The 23,499-nt window shown below is 40.2% G+C and overlaps 3 protein-coding genes across 3 annotated transcripts in view; all 3 read left to right on the top strand.

Annotated features, from left to right (window-relative positions):
• LOC310998592 (NACHT, LRR and PYD domains-containing protein 3-like) overlaps window positions 1–23,499 on the top strand; it is a gene marked incomplete at both ends in the record, with an annotated part of 148,577 nt that overhangs the window by 15,367 nt on the left and 109,711 nt on the right. The window lies entirely within an intron of this gene.
• LOC310997928 (voltage-gated potassium channel regulatory subunit KCNG3-like) lies at window positions 4,323–6,870 on the top strand (the record flags this gene model as incomplete). Its single annotated transcript, XM_083987770.1, has 2 exons — window positions 4,323–4,897; window positions 6,225–6,870. 2 exons carry the CDS (start codon window positions 4,323–4,325, stop codon window positions 6,868–6,870), a joined length of 1,221 nt encoding a protein of 406 aa, XP_083843896.1.
• Window positions 12,158–17,591, top strand: LOC310997950 (cytochrome c oxidase subunit 7A2-like, mitochondrial). Its single transcript, XM_083987803.1, has 3 exons — window positions 12,158–12,331; window positions 15,024–15,158; window positions 17,226–17,591. The coding sequence occupies exons 1-3, from the start codon at window positions 12,260–12,262 to the stop codon at window positions 17,364–17,366; spliced, it is 348 nt and encodes a 115-aa protein (XP_083843929.1). The 5' UTR covers window positions 12,158–12,259; the 3' UTR covers window positions 17,367–17,591.

The following is a 23,499-nucleotide window of genomic DNA, read 5'->3' as shown; positions in this document are numbered from 1 at the left end:
CACCTACAAGCTGTCAGTCATCATTAAACTGTCAATAACTAATAAGAATGATCAATAACTGCAGCCATGTCTTCTTCTCTCCATCAGACTCCTGTGGCCTTATATTCGACACAAACACAGTGAACACAAATATTAAACTGTCTGACGACAACAGGAAGGCAACACGTGTGGAAGAGGAGGATCAGTCATACCCTGATCATCCAGACAGATTCGACTTCTATCCTCAGCTGCTGTGTACAACTGGTCTGACTGGTCAATGTTACTGGGAGGTGGAGGTGACGGGAGAAGTTGATGTATCAGTGAGTTACATAGGAGTCAGAAGGAAAGGAAACAGTGAAGACTGTGTGTTTGGAAGAAATGATCAGTCCTGGAGTCTTATCTGCTCTGATGATGGTAGCTACTCTGTCTGTCACAATAACAAAGAAACACTGATCACTTCCCCCCAATCCTCCCTCACAGGGAAGTCCAGATTCTGCCATGCCACCACCTCCGTCAAAGTGAAGCCTGTTTCCTGCCATGCCACCTCTTGCCCCGACTACGAAAGAGGCCTCAACTCCGTTAGATATTTCCCTTCCCCGTCTTCCCCCCAACTGCCCTTCTCCTCCCACCAACTCTTCACCAAATCCCACTCCTCCTACTCCTGTGTCTCTGAAAGAGTAGCAGTGTATGTGGACTGTCCTGCTGGGACTCTGTCCTTCTACAGAGTCTCCTCTGACTCACTGATCCACCTCCACACCTTCAACACCACCTTCACTGAACCTCTGTATCCTGGGTTTGGATTCTGGTCTGAGTCCTCAGTGTGTTCGCTGGAGTAGAATTAACCTCCAACTGGAATTGAGACACTATGACCACATTTTTCGCTTTGTTCAGTTTGTGTTGTTTAGCACCAATCAAGCCACATTCTTCAGAACTATTCCAAACTAATGTCCTGTCTTCAGATTAAAACCATCATGTTTATTCTCCTAAAGTTTATGCGGTAAACTCAAAACAGTACAACATGGGTTAGGGTTAGGGTTTATGTAATGTAATGTTTCCACGCTTTGATCACTTGTAAATATCGGACATGACCTGTGGATGTGTTCAAAACACAGCAATGTTGAACATACTTAAACAATGAAGTATTTCGACAGTTAAACATACTTTTTTCCTTGGGGATTTTGATGAAATAAAATAATACCTACTACATAAAAGAGCCAAGTCTCAACTTTTATGTGTGTTGCTTAACATCATTATAGAAAGAACTTTCTGGTAGATGTAACCCTTTCAACACATGGCGCCAAGATTACAAGAGTTATGTGTTGCTGGTATGTCAGTCTGTGCAAAAAAAACCAAAGAAAGCTCAGTCTTGGTTCACGGTTGACCAAGTCGAGAGCTCGGAGGCAGTGCACACTTGTTCAGAGGAGCAGTTAAGGAGAAACGAGGAAGCAAAAAGTGTGTGAGTATTCAAATTTATAACTTAACAAGAATCTCACCTTCTGACAGAATGTATTATGTTAAAGTAAAATAATAGGACCAAGCAGTGAAGGTAGGACTATGAGTCTACAACGGTATCAGAGGATTATTTTGAAGCCCATTCCTGCATGTTAGAAAGACTATTTATTTTTATTTTTTTCATATACTGCATATCCTACAATGCATCATTTTCTACTTAACTGATACAGATCAAACAGGCCTCTGTTTGATCTGTATCAGTTAAGTAGAAAATACCTGTGATCCAGGTGGAGCCCTGAGTCATTCCAGGACACAGTTCACCTGTTACCACACTTTTTCTTCTTGGGTTATGAGTTGAATTAAGAGTCTTTGATCCTTTTGGACTGTGCTTATCTACTGTGAGTTATTTTTCAGTCTTATCAGAATGTTCATCTGTAAAATCGCAATCGTGTTTAGAGCAAATATGTAGCTTCACGGATGTTTATTGTAGAGTAGAAACATTTTAATGTACTGAAATGAAATTGCAACTGTTTTAGCAACTTTTGTTACCAAAACTTTTAAAGAAAACTACTAAAGGGATACTTCACCCAAAATCGATAATTCACCAATTGTCTACTCACTGTCATGCCAAGGAAGGGTTTGGAGAACTTTCGGAGTCATCAAAACACTTTAGGAGTTCCAGGGGGGGGTCCGACTGGCAACGGATTTTCATGTAATGGCGGTGGATAGAGTTCACTTTTAATCGCCCAAAACATTACATGAATGTAATGTTAACTTCCCATCTAGGAGAATGAATTCAGGGAGTTGCAAGAGTCTAAGTAAAAGAATTAAAGGCATGGATGGTTTTGTCAAGGTCTCTGAATGGGAGAAAAGAGTTGATGGTGACAGCATGCAGCTGGAAACACTTTGCAACTCAAGACGTAACTCTTCATTCACAACCATTCCTTCTTTTTTCAAAGAATTCTTGCAGTGCTGCAGAGCTTCAGTATTCCTAAAGTCAGTCATAACCTTGAACGCATTTTTCTAAAAGTCTCTTTTTTTATATGCAAAGAAAAAAGTAAAAGTCTTCAAGTAACATTTTGACAGTGACATTTTTTGAGTTGGTTGTTCAGTCTGGTTTCTGATGTGATTGTTTTCTAACATTCAGTCCTTTGCTAAATAAACCCAGAGAGAAACAGAGACACTCTGAAGACAAAGGACAAAGGTCATTCCGTTTACAGAATTGATTTGAAATTTTTTTTAAAAAGACATGAAGAACGAGAGAGTGATGGTGATCCAGTTCACACAATCCTGCAGCAGGGGGAGCTGTTTCTACAGAATAAGCCTCTAAATGAATTCATCATATAGGGCTGATTATTCTGGGCTGTTGTTTGATGTTCATTGAAACATGAAATCAACATGAAGTGGATTAAATGTTTAATCTGGAGCGACGTTGGAGGCCATCAGATCTGAAGAGGAGAAGAAGAACAAGAAGAATGAAATATAGGACAGAATAAAAAAAGGAGGAGGAGGACAAAGAAAAACAAAAAAAGGGAGAGTCAGATTCAGCTTGAGCAGCTCAGACTGACTGCTGTTTGAATCATCGACTCTAATCCGCCTCCTCTCAGACAGCAGCAGCAGCAGGAGGAGGAGGAGGAGGAAGAGGTGCTGCTCTCCAGTCTCAGATCCACCACCGTCAAGAAACAAACCAGAAGTCAAACAGAATCCAAGGACGAGATACACCCCGACTTTAAAGCCAAACACCTGCTGAGCGCTTCTGGTACAGCCTCTGGCTTCACTGTGAGGACGAGCTTTAATATCTGGTGAGTTGTTTTTTTTTGTGAACACTGTGATTTGAGAGTTGTTTAGTTTTAAATCACAGCAGCTCAGAGCAGCTGCACTTTTGTTTTGTTTTTTAATGTGATTCACTTTGACATGGTTTGACTAAAAATACACAACCATGCAAAGAGAGAGAAAGAGTCAGAATGAGAACATAAAATCGATTCGGGCAAGTAGGTCACTCATCATTAAACCAGAGATGGTGTTGATGTTGGTGGTTACTAACACGTGTTTTATTCTATTTAAGCCATGAGGTGAAGATGTTGGGAAGAAAAGAACGTGTTGATTAGAAGATGAAAATGTGAAGACGACAAGATAGAACTGCTTCAGTTTGAGATGGAAAATGGAAGATGGAGCCCGGAGACGGCTGCCTGTTTGTGAATTACAGCTTTAAGATGGACATTAGGACAAAGTGAGGAACAAAGTTTGGAAGCAGCTTCAGCGTTGCCAACAGAAGATCGAGTTGTGACGCAGTGTGAATTGTTTTTGTCAATGATGAACTCGATTATGGAAGCTGCCTGCGATGTTAGTTATGGAGGACGACCTTTAAAGATTCTGAAGTTTGGGAACAGTTTCAGCTTTTTAATCAAGGGACAGTGAAGCAGTTTTTCAGTTCAGTTTTTCACAGAGGAGAAGATTTGGATGGTTTGGAAGCTCTAACAGGAAACGGAAACTGATTCAAAGCTGCAGTTTGATTCACAAAGGACAGTCCTAACATCCGGAAGCAGCTTTAGCTTTTTAGGAAATGTGATTAAGTATAGAGTCTTTCCTTTTAAGACAAAGCTTGGAAGGGGCTCCAGCTTTTTAACACAGAGGCGGTGAAGCAGTTTGTTTTTCACAGAAGATAAGATTTGGAAGGTTTGGAGGCAGAACCTGAGACTGATACAAAGCTTAAGTTTGATTCACAAAGAGAAGGCGACATCTCATCTGGAAGAAGCTTTTTAAGAAACTTTCGATAAAGTCCGAAAGCAGCCAGATGGTGAAACAAAGAAAGAAGTTGTCCAACACATAACGTTCAGAAGCAGTCCGAGTTTTTGAGCCAACAAAACTTGGAAGCACCCTTTCTTTCCAAGATGAAGTTTGGCAGCAGTTTTTGTACCCTGAACGTCGGCGGCCGCAGGTTTTCCTTCTCGGCCGAGCTGATGAAGCGCCTTCCTCTGAGCAGGCTCAGTCGGCTGCATCGCTGCGTCTCTGAGAGCGAGCTGCTGGAGCTCTGCGACGACTACGACCGCGACAGGAATGAGTTTTTCTTCGACCGGCACTCGGAGGCCTTCAGCTTCATCATGCTGTACGTGCAGCACGGCAAGCTGCGCTTCGTGCCGCACATGTGCGAGCTGTCCTTCTACAACGAGATGCTGTACTGGGGCCTGGAGAGCTCGGACCTGCAGCCCTGTTGCCAGCGGCGCCTCGACGACCGCATGTCCGACTGCTTCGTCCACTTCTTCCCCGAGGAGGAGCCGCGGGTCCCGGAGGCGTCTCAGAGCCGCTGGCTGGACAGGATGAGGAGGACGTTTGAGGAACCAACCTCCTCGCTGGCGGCGCAGATCCTCGCATCGGTGTCGGTGCTGTTTGTGATCATCTCCATGGTGATGCTGTGTGCCAGCACTTTACCGGACTGGAAGGCCGCGGAGACCTTGGACCAGCACAGGTAGGACCATAGATATATATAATGCTGCGATCGAGACAAGTCTGAACTCGGATCTTTCAGACCTCCGATTTGAAAAAGTGCAATTGAACGCCACCTGAAGTCGGAGAAAAATATACCCCGACTTTGCCGTGCATCAGTTGTCTGACGTTACACGTTACACCCGTGCAGAGGCACCCCTTCAACAGTAAAACATCAGTAAAAAAGCATTTAAATGCCAAAATACATTTAAACTTTCTTTTTAAAATAGTTTTTATGCTCTTTGTAATGTTTTTAAACCTTACATGAAGCACTTTGAATGCAAAGATTGACCCGGCCCACCATGTTTTTGGTCATTCTGACCTGGTGCATCTTGAACGCTTTGAAGTCGGAACTCTTGTCTCGAACGCAGCATAAGAAGACTAGATGACTCACACGGCCGCCATCTTGGCTCAGTCTGCCCCCTCCCTCAGAGCATTAAGCCTATGGTGCATGTTCTACTAAAATAACCAGAACTTACTCAGTTTTTGACCAGTTTTCAAACGGTTTGGGTTGTATACAATACAGAAATGCAGTTATGATACTGTATACTTAAAACCATGAATAATTTAAATCATGTACTTTTCTACGAAAGTAACACTATAGTAACATTATGCAAATAGTTAAAGGGACAACGAGGAGTTTCTCCATCGGCAGAACGAAAAATTCTGCAACAATAAAAAAGTCTCACGTTAATGTGGATGAATCTACGTTACCCACACTTGTTAATGGGCCCATTTTCGATAATATATCATTTTGTCTCTATCGTTATTTTGTTATTATTAGTGGTGGCGGAAATGCTGGTCGAGCCGACCAGCGTTTCTTTACTTTCGGTTTCGTGGCGAGTCATGAGAATAACGCAGCCGAATCACTGTTTATGATCGGAACTACGACGGTATGTGATCGTCTTTGAACCTCTGACTTTAATTCTTGATGAATGAAAACATGAGTCTGTCTTGCGCCGGTCAAAGAATTTCACGGTGCGCAGAGGCTCATAAATGTAGTGTGAAAACACTTCGCTTTTCCAAAACTCCTCGTTGTCCCTTTAAAGTAATATATGGACAGAATTTCACAGAGTTATGAATAATTTTTAATAGTGCAGATGACTGGATCATCCATCTACTGCAGCCAGAGTCAAAGTTGCCTGACCCAATATGGCATTGGCCGCCTATGAGTTACGCCTGTGCATAGTCCGATCTACCACCTTGAGTAGGACTCCTTAACCACTTCTTCATCCATGGCCTCACTTGCTCCCTGACTCTGATTGGTTCTCTCTCTCCTGTCTCTCTCTGATTGGCTGTCCCACCTGCAGGATCATCGAGGCGGTCTGTATTGGTTGGTTCACAGCCGAGTGCATCGTCCGTTTCCTGGTGTCTCGCGATAAATGTGAGTTCGTCCGTCGTCCCCTGAACATCATCGACCTGTTGGCCATCACTCCGTACTACGTCTCCGTTACCATGACGACCCTGACGGGGGAGAACTCTCAGCTGCAGCGCGCCGGCGTCACGCTGCGCATCCTTCGCATCATGCGCATCTTCTGGGTGATCAAGCTGGCGCGCCACTTCCTGGGCCTGCAGACGCTCGGCCTGACGCTGCGCCGCTGCTACCGCGAGATGGTGATGCTGCTCGTGTTCATCTGCGTCGCCATGGCGATCTTCAGCGCGCTGGCTCAGCTGCTGGAGCACGGCCTGGACGTGGAGGCCGGGAACCAGGACTACGCCAGCATCCCCGCCGCCTGCTGGTGGGTCATCATCTCCATGACGACCGTGGGATACGGCGACATGTATCCGGTGACGGTGGCGGGCCGCGTGCTGGGCGGCCTCTGCGTGGTGAGCGGCATCGTGCTGCTGGCGCTGCCCATCACCTTCATCTACCACAGCTTCGTCCAGTGTTACCACGAGCTGAAGGTTCGCTCCGCCCGCTGCAGCCACAGCCCGTCGGCCGACTTCATCGACTAACAACACCAACAACAACAACAACGACAGCACTGATCAGAGGGGTGTACTACGAAGTAAATTTAGTGGGTTAGTTAGTTATGTTGAGTATAGGCAAGGCAAGGCAAGGCATCTTTATTTATATAGCGCATTTCATACCAAGGCAACTCAATTGGTTAAAACATTAAAAAAAGAAGCATAAAACAGAATAAAAACAAACAAAACACTAAAAACAGAGTTAAAAGCAAGAGCAAATCAAAGTAAAATAAAAGAAAATAGATAAAGTTTTAAGTTCTTAAAAGAGCTCAGCTATAAGCACGTGAAAAGAGAAATGTTTTTAACCTGGATTTAAAAGTGCTTACAGTTGGGGCTGATCTCAGTTCTGCTGGTAGTTTGTTCCAGTTGTGTGCAGCATAACAGCTAAATGCTGCTTCACCATGTCTGGTCTGAACTCTGAGCTCCACTATCTGACCTGAGTCAGTAGATCTCAGAGCTCTACTGGGTTTATACTCTACTAACATGTCATTCATGTATTCTGGACCTAAACCATTCAGTGATTTGTAAACCAGTAGCAGAACTTTAAAATCTATTCTGTAGCTGACTGGGAGCCAGTGTAAGGTCTTAAGAACCGGGGTGATGTGATCTGATCTCTTTGTTCTGAGTATAACGCCAGGCTTTCCTGTATCACGAAGGTGGTTTACTTTCTCTACGAGCGTCTCCGCCTACAGATGTTCAGCTGAGGGAATACGATACGTCTACAGGTCATTATATATTAGGCTATATATGTTTTACTTTTATGTACACTCTAAGGAGGCCACTGAAATTTGTTGTTGTGCGCTTGCAGCAGGACAGATAATCAGATGCATAATCGCTAAAGTTAAAGGTACATGGTGTAGGAATTACTCCCATCTAGCGTTGCGGTTGTATATCGCAAGCAACTCAATCGTATTTTTCATGCTGCATTCACGCGAAATTGGACAGACGGCAGTCGGACGACAGCCGCTGCACAAGCCTCTATGTAAACAAGTGGTCCGTCAGCACGAAGCAAAACAATACACGTGACAATATGTTGTCATGGCGATGTGGTATTGTTTACCCGACCCACGTTTTACCGGCTTCCTCTCCACTTCTGTGACTAAAATGGCATCTGGTTTGTTAGCGACGGCCGTCTGCCCGACTGCAGGTGAATGCAGCATCAGTGTAACGCTTCATTCCTCCTCACTTCGTTACCGCGGTGACTTTCCGGTGTCTCCGCTGAGTTTCCGTGGTTTCCTACCGTCACGCTGCCACTGAACGTAAAAACATGGCGACACCACATGGCAGCCAGCACCGAGCTTACCCGCTCCATGGAGATATGAATGATATGAACGGCTCATTCAGAGCTGAAAGGAACACTTCAGTTTGTTGATGGGGGGGATTACTGGTTAATGAAAAACAGACTTTTGAATGAAATAATCGATTTTCGTGAATAGATAACAGGAGAAGTTACACAATGTCCCTTTAATAATTTCACTTTGATGTGGCCATGTATAAACTATTTACTTCCGCTCCATTTTTTGCGGAAGTAGAATCATATGACGCCAAACGCCTCCAAAGCCTGGCTATGTTGAGCCTCCTTCGTAGTACTACAGGCCTCTGGGGTGGACGCCAAGTTCCCAAACACTCCATCCACTCACCACAGCTGTTCAAATTCACTCCACACTGAACCAGTTTGGTCCAGTTTATCACCAGATCTGAAAACCTACGTGTCACATCCTACAAGTGAAGTCCTACAGAAAACAACTTCACCACTGCTTCTAATTTGCTGTTGGCTGCAGGTTTTCTCTCAGGTTTTTATTCCAATGAGCAACCAACAGCCTGTCACAGTTTATTTTGTTTTTCTGCCTCTGTAATTTCAGATTCATCGCCGGCCGCCATAGTTTCATGTGTGTGTGTGTGACCTGGTGGAAACTATTGGTGAACGGCCACACGGTTCTGAGGCAGTTACATAATAGATCTTCACTCATTTACCTGAGTTTTTACAAAAGGAATCAGGGCAGTAAACACCCACACAGCTGTGCAGAGACTAGTACAAAGATCCTCATGACTGAGATCCATTTAAAGCCACATACATATTCATCCATCTGCTGAAAACAGCTCTGTGTCGGCTGAAATTGTCTGGAATTGATATAAATTGATTGAAAGTGGATGAACTGGATATTGGACACGACTGCGACCGCATCACATCGACCTCTTCATCGATTGGCTTCAGCTCTGCATAGAGTTTGCGTTTGTCACATCGAATCCTCCGTTATATTTCCTCTGCTGCAGAGTTCGGTCCAAACAAATCTAGGTCACGATGACTGCATCTTTATATTTATATCACTGAAACATTATTATTTATTTAGAAAACTATGAAAACAAACCACCAACCGCCATAGTATAACATCAATCCTGGTTTGATATGTTAACCAGTCAGTTTGAAAATGTCACGTGTTGAATAGATCAGTGATGCATTCAGCATTTTCCACACATGAACTTGTATCTATAAGAGAATGCAGAACTCAGACCTGGGTATAAAACGATAAAGTGAAAATTAAAATTTTGGGGCTACACAAAATATAATCAGTAAATATGAAAGGTGTATATGAACTTGAATTATTTGCATTCTGCCAATGTTTCCCTGTTAATGAGCTTTTGTTAAATTGAATCCTGAGTTGAGCTTCATTTTGTTTATATTCACATTTTACATTTACTTGTTCAGTATTAAATGCTTTTATTCAGAGTAAAGAGCGACTGAAGTGCAGAGACCTCGATGTAAGTATCAAGAGCTTCATCGAATCTATTCAACAAGTGCAAAGAGATGAGATAAAGAGGTGTGTAGTCAGTGTGAGGTACTTGATGTAATCATGGTGATGGTTTAACACTTGTGAGTGATGAACTGGTGATAGTGAGAGTGTTAAACCAGAGGAACCGTCCCCCATCCTCCTCTTCTCTCCCAGGACAGACTGCACACATTCAGCTGTTTGTGTTTGTTTGTTTTATTGGACAGTGGTGGGTTAAACTCTCTGGTTGTAACTGGACACCGTCCACGGTTTCCACGGCAACGGCAGACTCAGAGACAGGAAGTGGAAGTGTTGGAAACATTTGGTTTTTGAAAGTGAGGATAGACGAGCTGCTGGAGTGTGAAATGTCTCACTGAAGAAAGACTCTTCTTCAACTTCTTCTTCGTCTTCTACCAAAGCACAACTACACGGACTATCCCTTTAATCTTCACTAAACACTTTTTATTCCTTTGTTTTTTTCTCTGTTCTTTTTATTATTTTTTAAAGCTGCACAGAAAATGTTAATAATCACCATCTTTCTTTTCTGTTCCACTGTAAAATAAAACACATTATTATATCCACTCCATGTTTTCCATGTCTTCATTAAACCTTTCCTATATATTTTTATATGCTTTTTTGGAAGAGAGACACAAAATAATAATATGATATATAATATAATATTGTAAAAACAGTGAAGAAAAGAACATAACAACCAGCTGCACAATGAAAAAGCCCATTGCTTGTATCATTGTGATGAAGATAGGAATAGAAGCATAATAAATAAATGCGACTTTACTCCATCGGGTGCTATATTTATGGAGGCCGGGGTTAAAGCTGAGCTCTGACGTGATTCAAAAAGTGGTTTCAACCATTTGTTGGTGTTAACAGAGGAGCTACAAGTCATGACTGTCAATTTCTATTTCTCGTGTCTGAGACGTTGCATCACCTCCTTCAGTCGATGTGTCCGGCTCAGTGGGTCGATCTCGCTCTTCTCTACATCAGTAACAGTCACTGAGGGATGCAGATAGATAGATAGATAGATAGATAGATAGATAGATAGATAGATAGATAGATAGATAGATAGATAGATAGATAGATAGATAGATAGATAGATAGATAGATATATTTTAAATTATTGCATCTTATATAGAAAATATGGCAACCCTTTAATATACGGGCTGTTAATTACGGGTTAATATCAAGAAATAGCCTAGAAATAACAGTCAATTTCAGAGTAATGCCATGTTTTCATAAAGGCAAAAGATTAGGCTACATATGGTTTGACTTTTTTGGGGAAAGGCCAGATTTTTTTCTCCACCAAGTCCTTGTAATTGATCAATATTTCTGGGCTATTTCTACACAATCAGTCGTCATGTCTTGACCATATTTCTCAACTCAACATTAGGCCTACTATGAAATTGACAGTTATTTCTAGACATTATGATGCAATTCTTTGTTATTTGTTGGCTATTTCTTGACATTATCACGTAATTAACGGCCTGTAGATTAATACGGTTACCGAAATTATTTTACTGACTGATTGATTGATTGATTACAGCAAATAGAGTATCTTTGATTACAGTTTTTTCTTTTACAACTTTATTATTGCTTTACAAAATTCACAAACAGTGCATCAAACTATATGATGAGCATCACATTAACAATTGGATAACAAATAGACATGACAACAAAATAAATACATACATAAATAGAAATAAAAAAAAGTAAGAAACACCAGGGGACATGAGCAATGAAAATTTAATTGAATTAAAGATATTAAAGTGGGAGCACAGATTTATAGTTTTGATAGCTTTCTTGTTATTAGCAGAGGAAACTGACTTGAAATACACCTCCAGTTATTTCATGAAAACACTAAAAATGGGTTTTACTTTGGCAAATTTACACTTGTGGATGTAAAACTTTGCAAGAATTAAAATGAGATTAATTAAAAAATAGTATTCTTTTTCAGCTGGAGCGTCACTCTTTATAAATCCAAAAAGGACATTTTGCATCTTTGACCTGAAAAAAAAACAAGGAAAAAGCCAACATAACTTTTATCATCAACCTTATTATTTTAATGGCAAAATTTCATATTCACAAATGTAAGTTCATAAAAAAAAAAACCTTTACTGCTCTTAGCAGTGAGCTCAAGCAACCAGAAAGCGATTAAGACTATCAATATATGTGAAAACTTGAGCATTTTTTGTAAACTTATAAATTCCCCCTGACCTATAATATAAATGTGCTTTATAAATTGCATTTTACCATGGAAAACTGTTTTTGGAATGTAAAACAAAGTTTTGAATAAAAAAAATAAAAAAATTGCATCTTTGATTACAGCAAAGATATTCAATAAATGGATGGTTTATAAACCGTCTTTGATTACAGTTCGGCATCGCCGCGGACGCCTCTTACGTCGCGGGTCCTTCTTCAGCGTGCCTCTGACGTAATCACGCAGTGCTACGTCGGTTTCAGCAGCTCAGCAGCAGAAAAAGAAGCAGCGTCGATCAGCTGAGCGTCAGACACAGGTGAAGTGTCCGCGTGTCCAGGTGTGTTGGTTTGGTTTCTACCTGAGCGACTCGCGGCGCAGCAGCAACAACAACAACAACATGTCCTACTACAAACTGAACGGAGTGACGCAGCGGCTCACCGGGGCTCCCGCCGCCGCCTACAACCCGCAGGTGAGACCGGAGCTCCACGCGACCTTCTTATCAGCTAATGCTAATGCTATGATCAATACCTATAGATACTGTCAGTATATATATCTATGATCAATACCCAAAGATACTATATATAGGCCTATATACTATACATAGATAGGGAATCGATTAGTGGCTGATCGATTACTGAGAAACACACACGGTCATGATATGTGTCAGTCATTTGATCAGTAGTAATCGAACAGCTGCAGACAGCTTTTAGATACAGTCCATCATAGATCAATAATATCTATTGATCAGCTCTGTAGCCTATTGATCAGATGTAGCCTAGATGAGAGGAATAAAGTATTTAAAAAAACAAATATTCGATCGATTAATGCAGAAACACGTAACAATTGATCGATGAGTGATGAATAGGCAACAACTTAATGTTTTGACATCAGTGACTCAGATTAATCAATAACCTACATAAAATGAATTCATTCTCATAATTTTTTTTTTTTTTCCCAATTACCACCACTGATAACTTTTGTAGCCTAATTGATTAATCCGATAGGCTACTTAGTTCTTGATATTCTGATCAGTCATCAAACAGCTGCAGACAGCTTTTGGACACAGTCAGAATATCTATTGATCAGCTCTGAATTGATCAGATGTAGATGAGAGGAATAAATTATTTAAAAGACAAGTATAGGCTATATGATCAATTTATGAAGAAACAAGTAATCGATCAATGATGAATAAGATACAACTTAACGTTTTGAGTGACATCTGTGACTCAGATTAATCAATAGGCTACATACTATAAAATTAATTATGTCATTCACGTCAGTCATTTTTTCCAGTTGCAACCAGAGATAGATAGATAGATAGATAGATAGATAGATAGATAGATAGATAGATAGATAGATAGATAGATAGATACTTTATTAATCCCAGTAGGGAAATTCAAGTGTCTCTCGCTCATCCAGACAGTTAAAACAGTTAAAACACAGACCAGTGCATACAATAGATACATACAAAACCAGCCTAGTGTGCAGTGTAAGAGGACGTATAAATGTATAAATGTGGAAGTGGAGCTATAGAATAAAATCACAATGTAAGTGCATGATAAGAAATGTATAAAAGATAAAAGACTGGATAAAAAACTATAAATAAAATAAATAACAACTAATCAAACAGATCAATGAAAATGATTGCACAGGTTCTCGTCATTAGCTGAGGACTTTTGTAGCCTAATTGATAAATCCGATGATTAGTTTCTTGATATTCTCATCATTGATCGCCCGTAAAAAGTCTAAAATGTAAATCAGTTGTTTTCCTGTCAAACAGCTGCAGGTGGAAAAGTTTGTTTGTCCAGATCCTGGATCAGTTTCTAATCGCTGATCAAACTCTGACTCACCAGAGGAATTATACTAGGTGATAAATGTTTGATCAATCACTGATTAATGAACAAAAATAGTTAATTTTATTGAATCAAATCGATTGATCGACTGATCATCATTCCAGCTTTGAACCAAACGAACGTCGGCGTCGTTGGTTAAACTTTACAGATCAAACAACACCAGGATGTGGACAAACAGACGTTGTGACCTGAAGCTGTTTGACAGTTTGTTCTCACTCAACTGTTGTAAACAATAATCAATAAACAGCTGATTCAGGTTTTTCTGTCTAAAGGCACAAACAACTGATTATCATTGTCAATTTAACATATTGATCAACAACTGGTTAACTTCAGCAAAGTTTCAGTTTCTTTCTCTGCTCTGTTACTGCTGCACAAACTCACATACGATCATCAATCAATCAATCAGCTGCTATTTGATTATTGGTGAATAACTAAGTGGCTTTAAGAAAAGAAAACTGAAATGTTCTCGTCAAGTTAGTAAAACTTTTTGTTCTTCTCTTTAACAGTTTGTTTTTATTCAAGAACTAATTTTTATTTCAGAAAAAACTCGGCAACAACCAGTCGATTAATTGATCAATAATAAATTAAAGTTGAAGTGTCTTTGCTTGAGAATTATTGACAATAATCCATCAGTATTGATGCACAGTAATTAATTAATGTTGAGCTGCTTAAGACTTTTGTGTAAAATGACGTAATAATAATGTTGATTTTAGACATTTATGACTGTAACATCATATCAAGTATCAGGAAACATCGAGTTGAGCTTTACCTAAAGTTAATAATCAATTATTATATTGATAACTGATCAGTCATCTGAGGAGAATCAGCTACGTTTATGTTTTTACGATGACATCGGACCACACGGGAAAAAAAAACTGATCGATCATCATTAAAATATTCAATAAATTCCTCTGTCTGAAGTCTGATGCAGCAGCTGCTCTGGGATCAGTTTCTCCCCAGAAGCCGCTGTTGGTTTAATGTAAATGATGTTTAAATAGACTGATCTCAGGTCTGTTTGTGTAATACAATAATATAGTTCTCTGGTTCCTCTGCATATTTACTTTATAAAACTTTGAATACAGGTGTTTATACTGAGTTTTACTTGCTAAAGTTTCTTGGTTGTACATTTCTAAGCTCAAATTTTATTCAAATTTCCTGTTTTTAGATTCATCTTTGGACCGTTTGCCCTAATTAACATACAGAGTCAGAATCAAAGCTGTTAGGCTACCTGTTCGTCCACTGTTGACATTAAACACACCTGTGTCTCCACCTGTGTGTGTGTGTGTGTGTGTGTGTGTGTGTCCACAGGGTCTCCGCCCAAACGTCCCGCCCGTCAGTCCTCCAGTCGTCTTTGCGTCTCCGACCAAACTGGTGTCAGAAACAGCAAGTCACGTCGAGTACATGGGACCCAACAAAGTTCAGGAAATGCAGAAACTATTCCAGGTGAGTCAGCCAATCAGAGAGCAGGGTTTTATTTATGGGACTTTGGGGTCAGTGAACAGGTTGTAATGATCAAAGAGGAGGTGATGGGGTCCTCGGATATATTTAAGTAATGTATCAGTGCTGGAAGAGGTTTAAACAGTCCTTGAGGGGCCTTAATGAGTATTTAAAGGGGTTAATTGGTCCTTGAGAGGGTTTCAATGGTCCTAGAGGTAATTTCAAGGACCTTTTGAGGAGAATAAGTTGATGGAAGCTCTTGAATATATTCAAGGGTGCTTGAGGCAGGTTGGCAACAATGGATCAGGAGTTTGAAGATGTTCAAGGAGTTGTTTATGCCAGGTTCAGACTACAGGAAGTTTTTTGTCTTCACGATGGTCTCCATTGAACGATTAAAAAAACACAGTGGCATAAATTCTTGCTGTGTCTCAATTTGAATACTTCCATGAGTACATGTGTGTCATGTTGTAGTATACTACTTACTTCTGTAGTTGTCTAAAATTGAATACTGTCATTGTGCACTTATACTATATTATTATATTACTGGAACTAAAGATCCCAACGGTCGCCAATGTCTTTGTTTTTTTGGACGCTACTGTCGCCCATCAACACATCTACCGGCTTGTTTTGTTTGTGATTTCAGTTAGCGATCGTGAACGTCTTACCTTGACCTGCTGGTATGTTGGTTTACACAGACATAGACGCTGGAAATGTGTTGAGGGGGATTTAAATGTGTTTAATAAGTTATTGAGGTACTTTTGAAGGATCTTTGAAGAGGACAAGGAGTTGGTAGCTCTCGATATATTTAAGGATGCTTGAGGGAAGTTGGAGAGTTTGACACCAATGTATCAGGAATCCTGGAAGATGTTCAAGGAGTCCTGAAGGGGGTTTCAGGGTATTTCAAGGGGTTTAATAGTTCCTTGAGGTAGTTTCAAGGATCTTTGAAGAGGACGAGGAGTTAGTAGCTCTTGGTGTATTCAATGGTGCTTCTTGAGGGTGCACCAAGAGTCCTGGAAGATGTTCAAGGAGTCCTTTAGGGGGTTTCAGGGTTTCAAGGGGTTTAATTGGTCGTTGAGATGGTTTAAGAGTCATTTAGAGAAGTTTGAAAAAATAGGGAGCTGGCTGAAGCCAAAAAGGTAGTCTGAGGCACTCTGAATAATATAAAAATCCTTTATTTAAACAGGGATTACCCACACTTTTTTACATCCCTCCTTGGACCCAAGCTGCAGCACTCCCCATTGCTTTGTCTCTCTTTCAGAGAGGGTTTCCAAGGTTGATGGATTGGTTTCAAGGGTCTTTGAGGTGGTTTCAGTAATAAATGAATATGTCCTTGATAATATTTCAGGGCTTTTGAAGAAGGGTACCGTCTTTGGGAGATTCAATATGTCCTTGAAAATGTCTGACGGATTCCTGGAGAGGGTTTTTTTCAAGAAGTTCCAGTTCTCCTTGACTATTTTTAGGGTCCTTGAAAAAAAAAACTTTCAAGTTCTGTGATTTCCTTTAGTTTAACTCATTGAGTGCCAACCACGTAATTTCTCGTTTTTCGTTCCCATGCGTTGAGTGCCAACAACGTAATTTTACGTTTTTTGCTTTTTTTTAAATTATGAAACTAGACACTTTTCGTATATATTTATCTTACACGAGCCCTTTGATCCAGAAATGCGAGTGTCAGAAGAGCGACAGACACAAACAGAGCACCTTTCATAAAAGACGCTCTATCTCCTTTTCTAGAAAAAAAGGAGGGATTTTGGTGAAACCCAGCCATGTTTAGCTTGACTTTTCTCAGGAACAGAGGCACGTAGAAACAAACGGTTTGTGGCCATTTGAAGCATAAAGTTTCACCTTTCAAATGAGCCACAGTATGTGTTGGTGGCAATAATATAGAATACACTGTGGCTCTACAAAAATCGTCCAAAATGGTCTAAATTGCCGGTACACTAGACTAAGACTTTGGAAAGGAGCGCGGCACTCAATGAGTTAATATCTGAACTGATTTCAGGTGTGTTTGTTGTGGTCACGTGACCTGATATAAGCCCCGCCCCCCTTTAACCGTCCACCTGTCTCCTCCCTCAGAAAGCAGATGGGATCCCAGTCCACCTGAAGAGGGGTCTGATCGACAAGCTGCTGTACCGGACCACCATGGGGCTGACGGTCGGCGGCACCGTCTACTGCCTGGCGGCGCTCTACCTCGCCACCCAGCCCGGCAACAAGTGATGCTGCAGAGCCCGCCGCGCTCTGATTGGACCAGAGGTTTCCAGAGGTTTCCAGTGTACAGTACATTAAGTGTGAATGGACGAAAGAGGCGTTCAGGGACAAATGGTGGTTCTTGACAATGTGTGTTCAGGGACAGTGTGTCTGCAGAATAAAAAACACTTTGTACAGAAATATTGATATAGTGTCATATGACTTGATGATAATAATAAAGTATATTTTGTTGTAAACGAATCAGTGTGTGTTTGTGTTTACTAATTTCAACAGATTTTTTTTTGTGAAATACAGGTCAGACAACATAGTGGATATACAAAGACACCGTGTGTGTGTAATTCACATAATATATAATATAAATGGTGATCATAGCAGTATTAAAGGGAGAAATTAATGAATAATATAATATAATAAACCTTTTATGCTGCTTTTTGGTTTGATGTGGTGCTACAAACGAAACTTCATTGTGTTTTTATATACAATGACAATAAATCTATCTAATAGTAATATCTGTCATATAATATTAACAATAATCATTATAGTTGTGACAGCAATAATAAAAGTATTAATAATAGTGATAAAAACAGCAATAATTCTAAAAATAAGAAAGAAAAATAAGATCGAAGGAGGGCTAAATGGGTAAATGAATGAAATTATGAGAGAGGAGAAAAAATAAATCTATAAATAATAATAAAATGGGGCCCATTTGTAGGATTTCACGTTGACAAGATGCTTTGGATCCATTTGTCTCAAACAGAATTTTTATTTTTCAGCCTGTGGTCGAGTAAATAACTGGAAACATCTGTTAGACAGATGTTGAGGCCAGTTTCAGAGGGAGAAATGTGTAAAAAAAATATATATATATATATATAAATTGCTCAGATGTCCCAGAGGACAGAGGGAGCTGTTTGTTTGTTTGCTTGTCTCGTCTCCTCTTGATCCCGTCTTTATGAATCCTGATCCTCCTCATTATCTCTGGATTATCAGAGGATCATCTGTTCTCTCTCAGCTTTATTATCATCATCATTATTATTATTATTACCGTGAACCTCGCAGACCTCAGATCAGCTTCACCTGAGGACAGAAAATCCTTCCTGCTTGACGACTAGCTACCTGGTTTTGAAGCCGTGTGTGTTTTCATGCAGGTGGAACAAAAGAAGATGTGAACTGGAGAAGAAGAGGATTTTTTTCAATTCAAGCAATTTTCCAAACATTTCATACAAATTCAACGTCCTTAAAAGTTCCACTTTTTCAGATTTCAACCCTTCTACTGTTACATGCTCGACTTTTAGCCTTCAGATATGATGTAGTTATTCTAACTTATTCTTCCCTTTAAAGGATTGTAACAACTTCATATTATTATACTTTTACTCCTCAGATATTGTTTCATCTATATTAGTAATGGTTCAACAATGTTTTCAAGCCACCAGTTTTAAACTTCTTTGAGTAGACTCAAGCTTTTCAATTCATTCATACTATTCTTCACTAATTCAAGTAATTAGCACCCATTTCATACATCCTCCATCTTTCATCTTCTACTTTTACTATTCAGATATTGTTTCATCTACATTAGTAATGGTTCAAAAATGTTTTCAAACTGTCAGTTTTAAGTAAATCTGAGTAGACTTCAGACTTTCAATTTCTTCATACTGATCTTCAACAATTCAAGTAATTTCAAACCATTTTGTATTCTTCATGTAGTATTTCATCTCTTCAAGATTTCTTCAGCAGTTTCTTAACTTAAAGCAGAAGTAAGTGATATTTTTGTGTTAATATAAGTCTTAAATAGTTGTATCTTCTGACAGCAATCACTTCTATAGAGTGTTTGGTCTGAAACACGGGTCTGTCAGTCACTCTGCTCTGCTCTGAGCTGAGGAGAAAACTTTTCTTGTATCCTACAACCTTTATCCAATGAGGAGAGAGAACGGCATGCAGGGCTGTGTGTGCAGCCAAGGGATGCGCCTGAATGTGGTGACGTAGGGACGAGGACTGTTATGGTGCGTTCAAGGCAACTCGTAACTCCTGTTTTTCCGACCTGTGAAGTCGTACCAGTTCGATCTGGTACGAGTTCACGGGTCGGGAGTTACGAGTGGCCGTTATAGTGACTTTCACAGGTAAAACAGGTCGGAAAAACACGAGTGGGTTGCCTGGAACGCTACAAAGTCGTAAGTCGTGACTTGAAGCTGTAATTTACGATTTCAAAAGCCTGCCTGGAACGCAGCATTAGCCAAAACGACCGGATCGCTTACTTCTGCTTTAATTCAGCATAGTTTCAACAATTTATTCAGCTCATTCAGCATTCACTTGTATTTCTTTCAGGAAATGCATTTTCCAGTTATTATTATTACGGTGAACCTCGCAGACCTCAGATCAGCTTCACCTGAGGACAGAAAATCCTTCCTGCTCGACGACTACCAGTGGTTTTGAAGCCGTGTGTGTTTTCATGCAGGTGGAACAAAAGAAGCTGTGAACTGGAGAATGAGAGGATTTTCTTTTTTTTCTTTTTTTTTATTTCTTAATCTGCAGGGTGAAACCTGTCTTCAGATCAGTGATGAAATGTTTTACAGCCGCTGGAAACGATTTTGTGTTTGCAGGTTTTTTTTTGTTTTTCCCTCTCCTCTCCTCTGTGCTGAGTGAGATGGCAGCAGCAGGAGGTGACGGACCTGTTCATTCTGTCAGAGAAACTGGTTCAGCTTTTCATCTGACGACCTCCACATCCTCACACACTCACACACACACACACACACACACACACACACACACACACACACACACACACACACACACACACACACACACACACAGAGAGAGAGAGAGACTCGTCCTTTCATCTTCGTCCTTGGTTTGATGCAGAAGAATTTGAATCTGAATCTGTTCAACAGTGAAACGACTGAGGCTGAAAATCTGCACGAAGCCGCCGGAGGAGTCGAGTGTTAACGACGACGACGTCCACGAGTTCAGATTTAGAAAGTGAACAAACTGATTCAGATCACACTTCATCTGTCACACACACACACACACACACACACACACACACACACACACACACACACACACACACACACACACACACACTGAGCTCTGAGCCTGACGAGACAGTACAACACGATCCAAATATTGTGTTGTTGCGTGTCATATTACTGGCTCTGTTGCCATGGGGACGGTGATAGGATGCTCGAGGTGAGGCGTCACGGTGACAGATCACATCACACACACACACACACACACACACACACACACACACACACACACACACACACACACACACACACACAGACCAACAGTATGAGTCCAGTTTATTAGGAACACCCAATAAACCTCACAGCGTCGTGTCCTCGTTGTGTTTTTCATCTTCTTACTTCGTTAGATACCAAATTATTACCAAATGATTCAGATTATTATTCTTTTCTAATTCTTGTTACATCACAAAACCAAAAGTTGATTGATTTTAGAAAAGAGGAAGCCCCTAACCCGGTAACTTTAATCAACGGAAAGCCAATACAACAACAAGTTATTGAGTATAAATAGGGATTTTGCTTGACAGTTAGCTGAAGTGGGGCAAGTGGATTGATCAAATTTGCACCAAAGTCTCAACAAATAACGTTCAAAACTTCTGTCCATTCATGTTGAAAGGAGAATGCTCCAAATGTTTTATTGCGCTTTTATTGCGCTTTTAAGCATCCTGCTGGTTTGGCAATGCCACAGAAGCACAGAAAAAGAGAGTCAGAGAGAAATTATAATCCACATTTTGCTGGGCATCACTCTGCCATGTATAGAAGGCATCTATAAAGATGGAAAAAATAGCTAAGAAATATTACAGGTGACCAAATGCACTCCCTTGCCTACACGTTTAACCTCCTGCCATCTGGGCGACGATACCGCCTCCTCTGTTTACTAAAAACAGAGCTAAATTCTCTTTTGTGCCTCAAGGTATCAAATCTTTTAAACAGTCCCTGTATAGCCTGCTCAGCTGGCCTGATAAAGTTAAAACTGAGACTAACATGTTGATACTTGAAGTGTGGTCCTTATTGATGATGAGTGTTACTGTTTCTTTGTCAAACTATTTGTGAATATTGCTCAGGCTATTGTTTAGTGTTGTAGTGTTGTGGGGATAATAAATCACTTCAAAACCAACACATTATCACAGCAGATAACTGAATATTTCAGGATGATTCTTTAAAAAATACAACAGCAACTTTTGTGTTAGCCGCTAAAAATTAAAGATGGCTGCTACTTCTGACAAGAAAATGTCTTCTTTTTTGAAATATAATTCACTCCAAAATTTTCCATATGAACTATTTAGGTGTTATATTAAACATTTTAACAACATTAACTGAAATTTAGAGCAAAAAAAACACATAGGCTACAATCTTCTTAGAATGTTTCTCCTCTGTTAGCTATAGCCACGCAACAATTAAAGATGGCCGCCGCGTCTGCTAAAGAAATAAATGAAACATTTTAAAATATATACACTCCAAAATTTTCCATATGAATAATTTAGGTGTTATATTAAACATTTTAACAACATTAACTGAAATTTTGAGCAAAAAAACACCAAAAAATTCAGTGTTTCTCCTCTGTTAGCTAGCTAAACATGTTAGCCACGCAACAATTCAAGATGGCCACCGCTTCTGATAAAGAAATAAATGAAATGTTTAAATTATGTAAAATAATATTTGACTAATATCAATAAAATTGTCAAATGATTTAAATCTGTAAATGGGTAAAGTACATGTTTTGTTTCCTATACCAGCAATGGCAGCCTAATGAAACCTTAAGTGGTGGATTGTGGGATTTTTTTTCAAAATAAAAGCCTGAGAGGAAGAAACAGACAGATGTTTTTGGTGTTTGTGTGCATGTTAATAAGGTCGCTGCTTCACCGTGTCTCGTTTACACAAACTTCTCACTATGATGTGACATATACGACCCCCCTGAGTCTGGTTCTAGCTAATGATGTGTATTTTTCCTCTCCACTGGTTCTGGATCAGTTCCCTCTGTGATCTCCTGTTGTGGCCTTGACCCGAGTCTGTTCGCCGCCTCGAGCGCTTTACAAAAGGAACTGAATGGAAGTGAACTGAATCGGTCCCGTTTCATGGTCTCCACGGTGACAGAGAACATCGGGTCGCTGTCTCCATGGTAACGATGCGGAGACCAACAGAACTTTTTCAAGTCAAACAATACAGGCCTAATTCAGTTTGACACTGTTGTTTTAAAATTTCACAGCCCTAGTGTCTACTCATTTAAGCTCAACTGGAAAGCTCGCTCCATGTTATTGTTTTTATCTCCTGACTGATCGATTAAAAATTGATTCTAATCACTAATTAATTTCTGCGACCTGCTGTGACCTCAGTGGCGTCACGGGAAGTTAATGAAGAGCAGCAGCAGCAGGGAGACTGTAACGAGCTCCTCACTCGTCAACAACCCTGTGATTAACATGCAGGCAGCGCAGAGCGGTGATTGGCTGCTGCAGTCACAGTAAAATGTTACCTGATGATGTCATGAATATGCAAATTTTGCAGCTGCAGCTTCCTACATGAAGTTTCTCATTCAGCAAAATGCATCGCTGTCTGTTTGCGTCTGATCAAGCTGCTGCAGCGTCAGGACATTTATTGTGATCAATAAGCCCCAGATGACTGAGAGCTATCAATCATGATCAGATTATTAACTGTTTGATGTTTCTGTATCAATCTGCATATTAATGAGGTTCAGCTGCTCTGATTGGTTGCTGTGGTTCAGTGTTTTAAAGACGGATCATTAATAATAATCATCAGTAGAGTCAGCTATAATTAACACGACTAATGACTGTCACAGTGCTCATCAGTCAGCTGGTTCATTTCTTTATCACAGACAAAATGATTGATTAATAAAATAACAGATCCTCATTGATGCCTTATTTTATTTTATTTTATTTTAAAGAGGAACTATGCAGGATTTTTACCTTGACTCTGCTACATTTATAATGTAGGCTATAATAGAAATTGTAGTATGCTAATAGTAAGTATAATAGTTTATAATGTTGCTGGTTAAATCAATGATTTGTAACTAGTTCCAGGGAGAATGTATGTAATGTAATGGAGGCTCTCTGTCTTCCACCGAGCGTCTCTTGGCTGAAAACCAACCTTGTAAGATCAGAGCCTCCGAC

Source organism: Trachurus trachurus (assembly GCF_905171665.1).
Source record: "Trachurus trachurus genome assembly, chromosome: 15".
NCBI classification, from domain to species: domain Eukaryota; kingdom Metazoa; phylum Chordata; class Actinopteri; order Carangiformes; family Carangidae; genus Trachurus; species Trachurus trachurus.
The sequence above is the reverse complement of the archived record's forward strand: the minus strand, read 5'-3'. Positions and strand labels throughout refer to the sequence as shown.

What these genes read in the sequence shown, in the direction of transcription:
- LOC310997950 (XM_083987803.1), top strand. Translation starts at nt 12,260, where the DNA reads ATGTCCTACTACAAACTGAACGGAGTGACGCAGCGGCTCACCGGGGCT. An exon ending in CCGCCGCCTACAACCCGCAG is followed by an intron (nt 12,332 to 15,023) that starts GTGAGACCGGAG and finishes GTGTGTCCACAG; the next exon opens with GGTCTCCGCCCAAACGTCCC. An exon ending in AAATGCAGAAACTATTCCAG is followed by an intron (nt 15,159 to 17,225) that starts GTGAGTCAGCCA and finishes CTCCTCCCTCAG; the next exon opens with AAAGCAGATGGGATCCCAGT.